The following is a 15816-nucleotide window of genomic DNA, read 5'->3' as shown; positions in this document are numbered from 1 at the left end:
CCTGAATTTGAAATTTCCACTGAAGTCACGGGTAAGAGGCAAGTGGAACCAAGATCGAGGCCATTTGCTTTTTGAAGTTTGCAAAGACTGCTAAATTGTGCCAGTGGTAGTTCACTCTTTGCAACATAGTACGCTGTTCTAAACAGATTTTTTTTCAGGTTTATTTTTAGTATGTTATTTGCAATTGGTGTTTGTTCTGGGAAAGATATTGCAGACTGAGCAATAATGCATTTCTTGCATTTCTCATGGGTTCTAATGGGGGCCTTTCTTAAAATGACTGGTCCCAGTAACAAAGGCACTTGTCGACTCAGAAATCGAGGGAAAACCAACAACACACCCGGCAGAACATTATGTTATTTACACGGGTGCACATAAGTGGTCCGCATGTGCGCATTCGCTGTCAAAATAAAAGATGCGCACCAGATAAGAAGTTGCAACGTGCGTTTGCGTACATATAAAAAGCACTGTTTTTGTCCGCTAGAGTGGGATTTTCACGGCACATTCTGCACCACATCTCTGTGCGTGCATCATTTGTTTGAAGCCAGCTCACCTCCTGCAAATACTTTTCCGAGAATACACGCTTCTTTTGTGGTTCGGACTCCTTCTGACATTTCTTTGGAGGTGGAGGAACATCACAGTAATTGCTTAAAGGAGCTTCTTCGACATCTTTAAGAGTTCTAAACAAATGTCTGTCCTCCTCCAGAAATCTTATGTACGCAAACACGCGTTACAACTTCTTATCTTGTGTGCGTTTTTTATTTTGACAGCGAATGCGCACCTGCGGACCACTTATGTGCAGCCCTGGTTATTTAGCTCGTCATATTGCAGCCACAGAAATTATTTTGTCCATGAAACCATAAAGCTGCACTTTCTTTTTGCCTTATAGTCTGATTTGTCATAGCTTTTCCGTTTTGTGGTAAGCTTTTCTTTGGCTGTCACTTCTTCACCCTGACCTGTTTTATTTGGCTCAGCAGAACTGAAATATAAATCCTGCTGCTTTTACACACGCACTCACATAACGCTCAGCGATTCTCTGCGCGATCAACCTCTCACATGTTTAAGCTGCGGGAGATTTCACTTGTCATGTTTGCATAGTAAGCTAACGATTGATAAGATGATGTGCGGAAATTATCGTCACTCACCAATCAGTGCTGTCGCTCTCTATACACAGTTCGCGCGATTGCAAAGTGAAAGCAAAAAGCAAGCACAAATTCAAATGCAATTTCAATATGTCACATATTGACAGTGGCTCACCGATGTCAATGACATAATTCCCCAGCTACATTTCTGAAAGAATGCAAAAGCATTGACATATATTTTTCCTCCCTACGATAGCCCGACGGGCAGGGCAGAGATAGATTTTGGTAGCCCGACTGGAAAAATCGTTAGCCCCGGGACGTCAGGCTAGCGATTTTGCGAGCTCTGATGTTAGCATGACATTAGCACAGTGAAGCTGGAGGATGAACGCTAACTTTTTTCCGCTTGATAAAAGTTAACGTGAGGGTTCCCGATGGTTAGGGACAAATGCAATCACATGGCAGGATGCTGTAAACGGACCAAACCTCAGTCAGGAGAACAACTGAGATAATTCACAAGGTTAGTCATTCATATACTGCAACAACATGGGAATAGAGCAGCTGAAAGAGAATTCAACACTAATGAATCAATAGTACGGAAGTGGAGGAAGGAAGACGAATGAGTTGAGTAAAGTTTGACTTATCTGTTTTGTTTCGCTTAATGCACCTTATAATCCGGTGCACCTTATGTATGAAAACAGACCCATTCATCGACGGTGCACCTTATAATGTGGTGCACCTTATGGTCTGAAAAATACGGTACCGTTTTCCTGGCAACCACCAAACTCACTCATCCACTAGATTGCCAGATGAAGAAGCATGATTCGTCACGCCATTTTCTTTTCTCTGTGGTAGCAATTCTGCTTAATTTGTTAAATCCCTTATCAATATCCTTAATCTAAATGTCATTCTGCTGTCTTAAGTCATCCAAAGACAGAAACCCTTTCTGTGCTTTTGCGTGCATGCAAGTAATCGGGTTGTGCTGTATTCCTCAACTGGTTAAGAACAAGAGGTTGAATGGTATAAAATGCACTCCGCCAGTAAGTGGGATATTTGATATTTTCCTTCAGCACCATCAGAATTTAATAGCTCCAAAAATATCTGCCAGGAAGTAGTGCACTTAGTGAGTTATTGTAAGGATTAGTGAGAAATAACTGAACAGATGGTTAATGATGGATTTTGCTGCTGGAAAGGAGGGGGGAGGGGGATGTTTGTTCTTTTACTGTTGTGCAAACCTACAGTGCAGAACTTTTGGCTCTTAGACTTAAAGTGTAAATATCAACCCTATTGACTCTTGCATATACAGCGCTGTGCAAATGACTTGACCCACCCCTCATTTCTTTCCATGTGGCTTAGAAAATGATTTCTTGAAAGATCTAAACATACATGGATAATACAATATATAAAGCAAAAAGAGTTTACAGAATTGTAAGAAGCTTGAAAGATAGTGTTTGGCATTACAACCTTTATTCGTCAACATAGCCTGAACCCTCCTGGGCAACTCTTGCATGATTTCTTCAAGTTATCTTCAGCAATAGTCTTCCAGGCTTCTAGAAGTGCATTCAAGCTTTTCTTTGAGTGCCTTTTAATTAGATCTCTGTCAAGATGATCCCACATTGCTTGAGAGATGTTGAGGGACTCTGGAGGGGTCAGTCCATGACTGATAGTTTTCCATTGTGCGTTTTTCTATCCAGGTATGCTTTTACTGCATTAGCATTGTGTTCGGGATCACTGTCATGCTGAAAAACAAGTCATTGCCAATCACACACAGTCCCAAACCATGCCAGAGCCTCCACAGTGTTTTACAGATGTCTGTAGACCATTACTACGGATTCATGCTAATATTTATGCTTATGATAGTATCAATATAAGGACTCCCAAATGTCAGCATCCTAGCAACTGCAATCACCATTAAAAATTTTCTGGTTTTTGTTTTGTTTTTATTATATATGTGAGCAAAAATATCGCTGTTGCAAATTTCCTTGAAAAATTGTTATATAATATTGAGACTACATTGAGCACCCCTAACAACAATTTGACCAAAACCTCCAAATTTGGATTCATCGCTGTTGCCATGCATTTTCAGTCCAGTTCTTGTGTAATTGATATACCTTAGTGTTCTCTCCCCCTTTCCCTTCCTTAGGAATAACTTCTTGACAGCCACCCTTCCACTGAGACCATTTCTGATGAGGCTTCAGGAAACAGTAGACGTATCAACTGAAGTGCCAGATGCATCGCTCAGGTCCTGTTTTAGGTCTTTGGATGCCCCCACCCCCTCCACCACCATTTTTAATGAATTACTGTTCATTTTCTGCAGATAGTTAAGCTGTTCCTCCAGATGTCCAGTGCATTTGACACATTTACCAAGCCGACATACGCTAAGTTTTCAACCAATAGCTCTTCTGAAATCTCCTTGTTGGTTCAAAACATGCTATACCTGTTGAACTGTGTTATCATTGGCACTTTTCATAGATTCAAAGAAATAAAGAAATGGGAACAGATTATGTGTTTATGTGACAAGCTGCTAGTAATCAAGTGCCTAAAGACTAGAGATGGCACGATACCACTTTTTAATGTCCGATACCGATATCAGAAATTTGGATATCTGCCGATACCGATATGAATCCGGTAAAGCGTATTTTGTAATCAATAAAACTGTTTTTTTTTATAAATATCTTGCTGCATTTTGTATAAGTTCATACCTAAGTTTTTTTAAAAAAAAACAAGCGACCGAAGCTATTCTGTTATACCTGTATGCAAAAAATACACTCCACCCAAAACATTTTAAAGTTCAGCAACACTGATCGGTCTAATAAATTTAAACCTACACCATCCTCCCTATTCTGGTATTTTAAAGAGTACTTAGTAGAAATATTAAGCAACCTAACTAATAGGGTTGCCAACTCCCAGCAAAAATATTAGGGCGGGGGGTGGTTCCCTTGTGGTGGACCCACATACCTCATAGCGGCTCAGCTATGAGGTATGAGGCCAATCACCGTGGTGTCATCGCCCTTAATCGATGTAATCAACTTTAATTTAATGCAAGTGTAAAACAAATGCACAGAAATCAATTATTTTTCTACAATAATTAAATAGATTCAACATCTTTCTTCAACAGAATTGCAGACTGCACAGATAGTACCTTCCCAAAGGAAAAAGTACTATAGCTTATTAGGGTGTATATTAGAGTTATTAGTTACTATATACAATAATGGATTTCTATACATTTAATCGGATGACCACTTTTGTTGCAAGATTCAGATAATTATTTATTCAAAGTTTTTAAATTACATAACAAAGAAAAGTATTTCTTTGTGCCCCCCTCTCCCTGTTAATGCCCTACCTGGCCACCGACAAAACTTTGCTAGACCCGCCCCTGCACAGTTACCAGCTGTCAGCTACTTAGAAAAGGATCCTGGTGTTATTTGTCTCTCAGAAACAGTTCATAACTTCCCTTCAACTCATTCATGTCACCTAAAAGGTAAACCTGTTTCTCCATCACCTGTTCAGCTCTGATGATTCAGTAAGGACATCTCCTGGTTTCATCTTGATGTTTCCCTCTCACCACATATCCAAACCATATCATGACCAACAGCATTTACAGCCATGGCTCCAGCAAACCTCAGTTGATACTAGAAATTAATATTAAATAAATTTTAACAACAGCTTATCACGCTTAAACGTGCTGCTGTTGTTTATCCGCTGGTCTCCTCTTTCTAGCGCAAAGTGGGCGATAAACAAACAAGAAAGGCGGGACTTGTGGCAGAAAAGCCGATCAGCTGATCATTGATCAGTTTCATGTTTGAACTAATAATAACAGGAGAGGAAGGGGGAGTGAATGAGAGAAGTAGATGCAACTGCGCAGCAACGACAGAATAACTCCAGCTTTGTGTCTATTTTTTAATTCTAGCTGGAGTACGGGACAAATCGCTTCCTTTTCACCTCAATATGGAACTCCGATGGCCAGTCCAGCTGTGGCTCAATATATTAGTTGTTAAGCTTAACGTGGAAATACTCTGCAAACATTCAGGGATGAACTTACACACTTGCTTTACTTCTCTGGGATAGTTTTTGCCAAGATGAAATGCTGCGGTTAGGAAGCATGTAGCGAGGCTCCAAATGCTCCAACAGACCGCCGACAGGTCTCGCAGACAACAGCCGCTCTATCATGTGACACATACTGCTCCGATGCGCCGAGCTGGGTTACGCCAAGTAGCGCGTTTTGTGAGATGATTGTGTGATACTTCGGATCGAATTACATTTTTTATTTCTCTCCAATATCCGATCCAGTAATTTAAGTCAGTATCGGACCGATGCAGATACGTAATATCGGATCTGTCCATCTCTACTAAAGACACAATTTTATCCCCCCCCATTGTTTTTGATGTGTAACACTAGTTTATCCTTTGAGTTAAGTGCTTTGTTTAATCCTTGAATGGTCTGGACTGAAAAAAGGTGAAAAAGCAGCCAAAGTCCAAAGAAAGACTTCAAAAGATCTTAAGAAACTCTGACTCCTTGGAAGCAAAATGTAAAGAAATGAATCCTGGCTCAAGACGTTTGCACAGTGTTGTATGTATTTCCTATGGATAACATCCCTTAGGCTTGATAAGTTAGTAAGTTCACTTTAACTGAGATACATAAATGTTAAAGTAGATTTCAAACCTTTGTTATTGTGGCCACATGATGTGGAACAACATCACATGAACTGGACTTTGATCACACGCAAGAGGTCTACCAACGTCATGCTCAACTTCCCTAAATCAATAAGGCTCAAATGCTTCTTTTTTTTTTTTCCTTCGCTCCCCTGATAGAGAGTATTTACACACAAACAACAAAGGAAAAGATGGGTTACTATAGTCCACACTTTTTAATGACTCACTGTTCCTTAACATCTGATTCAAACTTAATGACACTGCTTGAAAACTGCTTCAAATGCATAAATTCATAACGAGGATAAAAATAAGATGATTATCTTACCCTAAATGAAGTTTAAGGTAACTGCTGATGCAGCTACTGTGCACCAGCATTTTAAAACTTTCTGACCCCGATGTGCAGGAAGTAGAAAATACAGTATATGGCCATTCAGCTTTAGTTTTATTTCAGGTCACACTGAATCATAAAATGTTTCAAAGTTCAACTAGACATTCCACTGGAGGGAGGCTGCCTTCATAAAGAGAAGTATTTGCCAAAGCTTAGTCACGAAGAACACCAAAGCAGTCTTGACTGCTACAGTCTCATAATGCAAAGTCTAAAGGTCAAGACCTATTTTATACTAACTAAAAGTATTTATGTGAAAAACTTAGAGCCACTCCTGCCTTAACCAGAAATTCTCCACGTCCACTCATATCCACGAGGACTGATGATAGTTACTGATAACATCTGTGACTCAAGTAGTGAGCAACCATAGACAAGACATGAGGACTTAAGGGTGTCAGCGGCTACACAACAGTGCTTTTTGTTGGCTTAAGTACCAAATCAAATCAAATCAAATCAATCAAATCACTTTTATTGTCACATCACATGTGCAGGCACACTGGCACAGCACATGCGAGTGAAATTCTTGTGTGCGAGCCTCACAAGCAACAGAGATGTGCAAACACAACAACACAAACGAGCAAAATACAAGAATGGCCAACCTGAAACTAATAAATATATGTACAATATATAATAGTGTATGCATTTCTGGATGTGTAGTGGTGGTTCTGTAGGTGGTGTATGTGCCAAGACAGCAATTCATCTGGAACTGAAAAGGGTGGCATACACCTACAAGTGTTTTTCTCTATCCTTACATGTTGAAGAAGAAGAGGAAGGATGTCAAAGAGTCATAAACAATATAAAAGATGGATGTAGCTTCCATGTAGCCAAAATTAAGCCAATATGGGAGGCCTTAAAAATGAATTCTATCTGAAGGCCACCAGATGGCGATAGCTGTGGTTGAACAAAAGACTTCCAGTCCCGTAAAAGACTACACGAAACGGCTTTCGGTCTCAATCTCTGTAAACACTTTGCTGATGAGTTTATGGGGTCAGGTACACATTTAGGGTAAAGTCTTGGTCATACCGTATTTCAAAGAGGGAGGCCTGTACATGCCACAAAACTGCACACTCACTAGCTAATGACTTGTGACTGACAAGTTGTTAGCCACACAATTTCACAGTCAGACCAGCCTTTCCTCATCATCTGGGTTTTTTGGTTTTTTTTGTCTTTTTGCAACCAAGGTGGCAATGGCAGAAACACTCATCTTGAATCTTTAAAACAAACACTGAGGTTATGTTGTAGTAGCTGTGATGATTGACTTGCATAAGGTTGTAATAAACTTGAGTGACATGACATCTGGAACAGGGTTTTATTGAACAAAAAAGAAAATGATTAGTGATTGTTTATCAACTTTCCCTGCAGTGTACTAACTAGTTAACAACTTACAATTAAACCACTGCTTGACTCTTCCTCATCAGCGGCTCAGCTATGATGCACACTCGTGCCTCTGCCACTGCCTACTGCTTTTTCTGCATCAATGCAGATCAGAAAAACATATATCCTATATCTTTAACTGTGACAGGCAAATATTATTAAAGCAATACATGAATCAGGCTGTAGAAACAAAAGAATACTTTCAGTCTGCAACCACCATCATTTTTTCTGTATAAGAAAATAATATATGAATGTGATTTTCCTTTGCATAATCCAAAGCTATTCTAACAGTGCAGACGTGAACTAATAAGACACCTGGAGGAACGTGTGCTTATTTTCTAATACCGATTCATCTGGTTTTTTAATCACATATTTCCTGCCCCAATGTGGCACACTTATATTGACTCCTCTCTAGATCAAATTTAAATAATCATCCAACACTGAAGCCATAGCACCGGTAAATGTTCACATCTAGGAAGCTGAATTGAGCAGAATCTGGTACATTTTTCTTGAAAATGACCCAAAATGCTAAAAACTGAAGTCGTTACAGATGCTCTTCTCTTCATCTGAAAACCGCAATTTTATTCTTACTCTTGTAAGGCTGAAAGATGTGTCTGAAAATAGTTACACGTTAACTTTCTGTTAAGATGGTGAAATTATTATCTAAACCCAGTGAATAAAGATAAGCAAGAGTGTACGTTCTCAAACAGACAAATTTAAGCGATTAATGAACAAGGCTTTTCTATTCAACCATGATTTAATCTGTTGATGTGATATGCATATATGTGGCTTATTCGAGATGGGGGGATCTACTAGTTATTCTGGGCACAGAAGTGACAGATTATTAGAGTTGTGTAGTTATAATTCCAAAGTCCAACCCAGTCCACAGATCTAATTCAAAGTTCACAGGTAAGATCACAACATAAATCATCAATCACTGCAGTATTTGGGGGTCATGTGTCCCGTTCAATCTGACAGACTGCTAGAGCACATACAGTGCACACAGCAAATACTACGCCCTTTCCCCTAAACCGGTTGGTTTGTCATGACTTAGCAGCACTTGAGCTTTTCTGCACTACATCTCACTTCAGCCAAGCGAGGCTCCTTACGCTGTGGTTCGACAGAAAACAACAATGTATTTCAAATGCAAGACGGAGGACCAAGCTAATTGACACTGCAAATATAATCAGCTACCTTAGAAATGCCAGCAACGCATATAGTTAATTTATCTAGTTGTCATGCTGTTGAACTTCACTATGAGGTCATCGAGAATCTCCCTACCTTGTGTGAGTCTCAACAGTTGTTGCGAGGTGGTGTTTTCCTTGGGCAGCTACCTGCTAGCTGGTTGCTAGTAAGTTAGCGCTGGTATGCTGCTAGCGACTAGCTGCTGATGAATTCCACAATGTCAGAGCAGTAAGCGATTACAAGATAGGAGGCGACCAAAAGACAACCGGCAAGACAGACCACAGTGAGTCAGGGACGCTAAGAAATCAACCACTCCTTCACTGAGGCTGCTGTGCATCCTGTTAGCAACAGATAAACATCCCATTTGATGGTTTCTCAAACACTCTTCGCTTTCCCGCAGCCATCTTACTTTAACTCCGCCCACACGTCTTCTCTGACTCACAGCGACGCTGCTTCGCACAGCTGTATGAGGGCTTTAAAGTGCCCAGATTATATACACTGCGTGCTAAACACAATGCACAAAGCTGAAACTTGTGAAAAATTGCTTGGCACCATGTCTGACTTTGGAGTTAGTTTGCAGTCCTCACCTCTTAGTCGGATAATTGTTTTTTATCAGTGGACCTGAAAGCTCCAGTTACTGCACCTTCAGAAAAGCCATGCAAATAAACTAAGCACAGGCAAATAAGGAGAGCTTATCTAAACGTAAAGACCCGCAGCAGTCAAATAAAACAGCGTAGCTTAAACATGGAAACATGGAAAGCAAATCCACATAGCGAATCCAGAAATGTATGGAAGTTTTTACCACTGGGGAAAAAGAAAAGCCATTTATAAGTGTTAATTTTGTATTATTATGTCAACATTATAAGTTGAGTATTTCAAAATTTATTTTACACCAACTATATTGTAGGCTAAAGACTTTACAATATTACAAGAAGATGACAAAAATTAAACAATCTCAATAATCAAGTCAAATTTAAGGTATATTAAAAAAAAATCCATACCCTATTAATTTATAGACACACAGTGACATCCTCTCTGTAGTTTGGGCTCTATAATCCTGTCAGTGTTTGCTGTGTCTGAATTTTAAAGAGATAGCCTGCCCTTGTTTTCCGACAGAGTTAAGAACTCCCAGAAGACACATGACATCTGTTATGGTTTCCCTCCATAGAGACCAGCATCACCAGGCAGTGATCAGGTAGACCTGGGTTGTTGTTAGGTGGACTCTACAGTGGTGCCTGTGTGTTCCTCTTCATCATGAGCAGTACTTGCCTAAAAAATACGTTCATTTAAGACCGATGTTTGGAAAATGGATATAACAGGTGATGTTAGTATCAGAGGGAACCGATGGCAGAGGCTGTTTAGGCGGCAACAGGGGCAGAAAGCCAGTGGGGAAGGACACGATGGTGTCAAGGATAAGGGAAAACATAACACTTTCCTGGGCAGAATTTTGAAATTTAAGTAAGTATTATTGATTAAGCTGAATCTTTTTGGAAAAAGAAAAGTGCAGCTGTGATACAACAACAACAAGGCTGTTATTCAATTAGGCAGCTTGTAGAATGACAACATGTTTCTAATTATTAAGATTTAAAACATTTGACCTGTTTGAGATAATTAACACAAATTAGATCAGATATAATATCATTTATTCATGACAAGAGTCTTTCATCGTTTTGTTTGGGCTCCTGTTTTGGCAAATATTTCACAGTGAAAAATCCTAATACATTTTCCTGTCACAAGCAATGCTTTGGTTAATAATTTGACTATGACAAGTCTCGAATCATAATATTTATGTGACTCTGTTCTTCTCTTCTTTCCCTTCTTCAACATTTCTCAGCTGGAACGAGTTCATTGTTGATCCAGCTGAGCAGTTTTATTATGTCTGGATTCAGGTCATGACACTACCCATCGTTTACAACTGGGTAATCATCATTTTGAGGTAAAGTAGTGCAAGTGTGGTATGTTTGCAAATGGTAATCATTCCTAAGCATATAACAACAGTGCATGATAGGACATTTTCTGAAGCAATGCTTGTGTTTTTCAGGACTTGTTTCACTATGATAGCACTGAGCTACCTCCCTGTGTGGCTTACTCTGGACTATGTGTCAGACCTCATGTATATGATTGATATGATCATCACTCTTCACACTGGTAATTCTGTCGGTTTACAGTGGGAGTTCAAATTCCAACTTACTTTTGTCACGTGCAAGTTTTACATAACCCTTTATCATATTAAATATGACAGTCTTTTTTCCCTAGCTGCTTCTATTCATGTGGCCGCTGTAGCTATGGCTATAGCTATAATGAGGAAAAGTCATTTGGATGCTTTCTAACAGTTAGAGCCAACCTGTGTATTGATAAATTACATCACTGTATGATGAGTATTCTGGGCTTCATTAAACACTGTTTTTGCCTCTTCAGGTTACTTGGATCAGGGCATCCTGGTCAAAGACCTGATTCAGTTGAGGAAGCGCTACCTGCGCTCTAAACATTTCCTCTGGGACCTGGCTTCCATTCTTCCTTTCGACTTCCTGTATTTTGCATTCGGCATCCAAACTCCTCTGGTCAGAATCAACCGCCTTTTGCGTATCCCACGACTCAACGAGGCCTTGGACCGCATGGAGACAAGAACCTCCTACCCCAACACCTTCCGCATTGCCAAGCTCATGATCTACATCTTTGTGCTTATCCACTGGAATACCTGTCTGTACTTTGCGCTGTCCAGCAGCCTCGGCTTTGGAAGTGATCCTTGGGTTTACCCTAATATCACCAACACAGAGTTTGGCTCCATGCGACGTCAGTACTTTTACTGTTTCTGGTTTTCCGCTCAGATTTTAACCACAGTGGGAGACGTCCCCCAGCCAGAAAGGGAAGAGGAGTTCTTGTTTATGATCGCAGACTTGCTCATTGCTGTGTTGGTGTTTGCGTCAATTGTTGGCAATATCGGCAATGTCATCACAAGCCTAAGAGATCGCGATAATGTCTTCTTCCCTAACCATGAGCTGGTAAGCTGATGGAAGAGCCAAGCTTATTGAAAAGACTTTTAATAATGAAGATTGTGTGATAGCTTTCTTTAGCTAACATTTATAGAAAATCAAGTTTTTCTTTCCTTCTTTCAGGTAAAGGCATACCTGCGTAGTCATCACATCAGCAAGGAGCTTCGAGAGCGTATCAACAACTGGTACCAGCATCTTTACATCAACAAGAAGATCATGCGAGAAAATGAAATCCTGCAGCAGCTGCCTCTGCATATGAGGACAGAGATCACGGTCAGCGTTCATCTTCGCACACTCTCCAAAGTCACCATCTTCCAGAACTGCGACAGAAGTCTGCTGGAGGAGCTGGTTCTCAAACTAACTCCTCAGGTCAGAAAGCTGGCAAAGCTGTGTTTGTAACTTATAGTCACTAATTTGTTTATAGAGCACACAACTAAAGTGAATGGCACCTGCTCTCTGTGGAATGTGGTTCAGTAGCTTACTGTTATCTTGCAGATCCAAATTTAACACTGTTGTTGGTTTACCTTGACAGTGCTTTTGGAATATAACAATCCTTTGAGGCTGATGAAGTCTCACCTGCTCTTTATCTTTTTATCTTGTAGGTGTTCAGTCCAGGAGAGTACGTCTGCAGGAAAGGAGATGTGGGCCATGAAATGTACATCATCAAAGAAGGAAAATTGGCAGTTGTGGCAGATGATGGGGTTACAGAATTTGCTGTGCTGAGTGATGGGAATTTCTTTGGGGAAATTAGTATCCTTAACATCAAAGGTATGTTAAGTGATTTGGGCATGCTCTTACAAGTGAATTTGTTTAGCTGGTGAAGAGACACATGGACAAGAAGCAGGCCAGCTCTTTTTCTTCAGTTGTCTAAAAAATAAAACCGAGAGTCTCAACAATGGTAAAAGTATTCTTCCAGACTATTAGAGATGCTTGAAATAGACAAGTATTCTCTATAAAAGGAGGGAACGTGATTTCTGCACATTTAAAGTGAAGAATTACGACTAAAATACAAATTATACTAAGAGTTTTTTAATTGTAGTACAGCTGAAATTCAAGGTGGAGCCTATAATTCTGTTCACAGTTTTCACAAGAAGATGACTCAGATGAAAGAAAATTGCTTCTGAAGGCATCTAAAAGTGTATAATTGGAATCGGGAATGTTGGTGTATGAAGAAAGCAAACAAGTTTACTTTCAAGTGGTTGTGCTGAATTACAGTTTTTACAGATTTGCAAAAAATCTCTAGAAACGTCCACAACACCATAACATACATACAACCACAGGTTCAAAAAAGTTGGGACATGGTGTAAAATTTAATGTAAATCTCACAACCCCATATTGCATATTGAATAGAATATAGAGAATGTATCCTGTTTAACCTGAGAAAATGCAACATTTTAAGAAAGACTTTAGCTCATTTTGAATGTGATAGCAGCAATACATCTATAAAGTTGGGACAGGGCCGTGTTTGACTCTCTGTAACATCCCTCTTCTGTTAACAACAGTCTATAAACATCTAGGAACTGAGGAGACCAGATATAGATGATAAGATTTTCAAAGGGTCCACAATTTTATGCTAACATTATTTTGAAACGCTATTGTTAATAGAATATTGGTTTATAAGATTTACAAATTATTATATTCAGTTTTTTATTTACAGTTTAAACTTTTTTGGTAAGTCCAAAGGTATTTTTGGGAGCCTCTATAATTCCTACTCTATTGGTTTAGTTGAAGCTGTCAGTTGGATTTTTCTTTTTTTCACATTCAAAATATTATGGATGATTATTACTACTTTCTTTTACTATTTTTCTTTATTTGTTTCCTTGACATACTACTACACACTGATGGCAGTTAAAAAACAGCCACCTGTATATCAGGTGGCTGTTTTTTAACTGCAATCAATTGGAATTTGCTTTGAGGGCTGGTGTCCAGTCACGTAGGAACAGGAAGGACCCATCCCCAAAATATTCCCACAGAGTTGGGAGCATGAAATTGCTGCAAAATATTTTTGTATGCTGAAGCATTAAGAGTTTCTTTCACGCGAGCTAAGGGGCTGAGTCCAACTCCTGAAAAACAACTCAACACCACAATCCCCACTCCACTAAACTTTACACTTGGAACAGTGCACTCAGACAAGTACTGTTCCCCTGGCAACATTCCCGAAAACAGATGGAAAAGCATAATACGCCACTTTATAGAACACATCTTCACTGCTCTGGGATTTAGTGGTGCATGTTTTACCCCACTGCATCCAAGACTTTATACTGTGCTTGGTGATGTATGGTTTGGATGCAGCAGCTCGGCCATAGAACCCCATTCCACATTGCATCTACATCTACATTGCATTGAGGAAATTTCAGAACTGGACTTGTTGCACTGGTGGTATCCTATCACGGGCCCATGCTGGAATTCACTGAGCTGCTGAGAGCAACAAATTCTTTCACAAATGTTTGTAGACGCATTCTGCATGCCTAAGTGTTTGATATTATACATCTGAATTCAATGATTTGCATGGATTGCAATATAGTGTATATAGTGTATAGTGTATATTCAATTAATTTAAGACCAAAACAAGAATGATTGGCTGGTTTTAAAAGTCTTGAATAAACCAACAAATGTTGGTAACATCCTTAAAATTTTTAGGTTTGTCAGGTTTTTACAGAAATACTATTCTCTTTTATTACAGGTAACAAGTCAGGCAACCGCAGGACTGCCAACATCCGAAGCAATGGGTACTCTGATCTCTTCAGCTTGTCCAAAGAAGACCTGACAGATGTATTATCGGAGTTCCCTGCAGCCAAACGTCACCTGGAGGAGAAAGGCCGACAGATCCTCACTAAAATGGGCATGTTGGAGGAGAGTGGGGAGAAAGAGGAAGGGGAGGGAGAGAAAGTGGAAACCAAGATACAAAGACTAGAGAGCAACTTGGAGGTTCTGCAAACTAAATTAGCTCGACTAATGATGGAATTGGAATCGAGCAACCGCAAAATGCAGGCCAGGGTGGCGCAGCTGGAGCTGGAAGTTTCAGAACTGGAGACTCAGCTGTCAGAAGATGATGGAGAGAGAGACAGAACATTGGGAAGAGGGCAAGGTGTGGGTAGGGAGGCTGAATGGGAGCGAGAGGAGGCAGAGGGAGAGGAGGAGGAGGAAGAAGAAGGCTCATATATGAAGGGGGAAAAACAGGGACATGGAGATGATAGTAATGATGTCACCAAAGAGGGAGATGGTGAGAGCACTAAAAGTACAAAGGAAGATGCTGAAAAGGTGGTAGAGGGAGATAAATGTAGGCCAAAAAACCCAGATAATCAAGGAGATAAAAGTGAAGATGATGGAGAGAAGATCCAAGGAGATGACAGACCTGGGAAAGGAGATGGAGCTGAGATTGAACCTGAAAATGGGAAAGAAGCGAAAAGTGGAAAGAGAGAATCTGAGGAAGGGAAAAGGAGGAAAAGGATAAGGGAAAGAAAGCTGAAAGGTAGAAGAAATGAACGAAAAACTAAGAAAAAATGAAAAGAAATGTGAACTGTGTTTTTCCCATATGCGTTTTCAGGAAACGCTGCAGTGGATATTTGTTCCCCTAGATGGCAGCATTGCATTCCTCCCTTCTAAGTCATCGTCAAGAAAATCAATGTATTAACCCCTCCCCTCTCCCTTTAGTATATTTATAGTTTTCAATAAAATAGTCTTATTAGTTTGGTTTCTTTGTTTGTTTCTTTTTAATTCATTAATTTGCAATATACATGACATGTTGTAAAAGTTGTGTTCACTTTGATTCTTTTAATATGTATTGGTTACTGACAGCAGATTCCAATATTTTAAATAAAACATTTAACCAGCAATTACAGACGTTTTCTTGCATCCCTTTAATGTATTGTCCCTATGACTAAATTGCGTCTGTTAACACCATCTATCAAAGTGCAGCTGTAGTGTAGCGTGGTGAGATCCTTGCTCTAAACTACGCCCGAATGAAAAACAAAGAAGAGGACCAGAAACCGCAACGGAGTTTTCCAATCCTCATCCTCATAATTTTAGAACACACGCACATCTTTAAATTGGTGCACAGCACACCACAGAAAAATGCTGGCTTCCTGACAAACCTGTCATTTATATCCCCCATGCGAAAAGCGCCTGCTGGCCCTTTAATTACGCACGGC

At 39.8% G+C, this 15816-nt stretch overlaps 2 protein-coding genes across 2 annotated transcripts in view; one reads left to right on the top strand and one right to left on the bottom strand.

The window, feature by feature from the left end:
* Nucleotides 1–9109, bottom strand: part of fhip1b (FHF complex subunit HOOK interacting protein 1B) — a 29464-nt gene extending 20355 nt beyond the window's left edge. Inside the window, exon 1 of the mRNA XM_085384020.1 lies at nt 8769–9109. The gene's annotated coding sequence lies outside the window, so the exon portion shown is untranslated. The remainder of the gene's footprint in view (nt 1–8768) is intronic.
* Nucleotides 9110–9935: 826 nt separating this feature from the next.
* cnga4 (cyclic nucleotide gated channel subunit alpha 4) lies at nt 9936–15458 on the top strand. Its single transcript, XM_085384342.1, has 7 exons — nt 9936–10130; nt 10507–10608; nt 10714–10820; nt 11091–11674; nt 11789–12034; nt 12268–12433; nt 14349–15458. Exons 1-7 carry the CDS (start codon nt 9979–9981, stop codon nt 15170–15172), a joined length of 2181 nt encoding a protein of 726 aa, XP_085240468.1. The 5' UTR covers nt 9936–9978; the 3' UTR covers nt 15173–15458.
* Nucleotides 15459–15816: the final 358 nt, after the last annotated feature.

This window comes from Rhamphochromis longiceps, linkage group LG16 (assembly GCF_057381845.1).
Source record: "Rhamphochromis longiceps isolate RC_006_pf linkage group LG16, R_longiceps_female_GT1.1, whole genome shotgun sequence".
Taxonomy (NCBI): domain Eukaryota; kingdom Metazoa; phylum Chordata; class Actinopteri; order Cichliformes; family Cichlidae; genus Rhamphochromis; species Rhamphochromis longiceps.
This window is presented reverse-complemented; position numbering and strand designations above follow the sequence as displayed.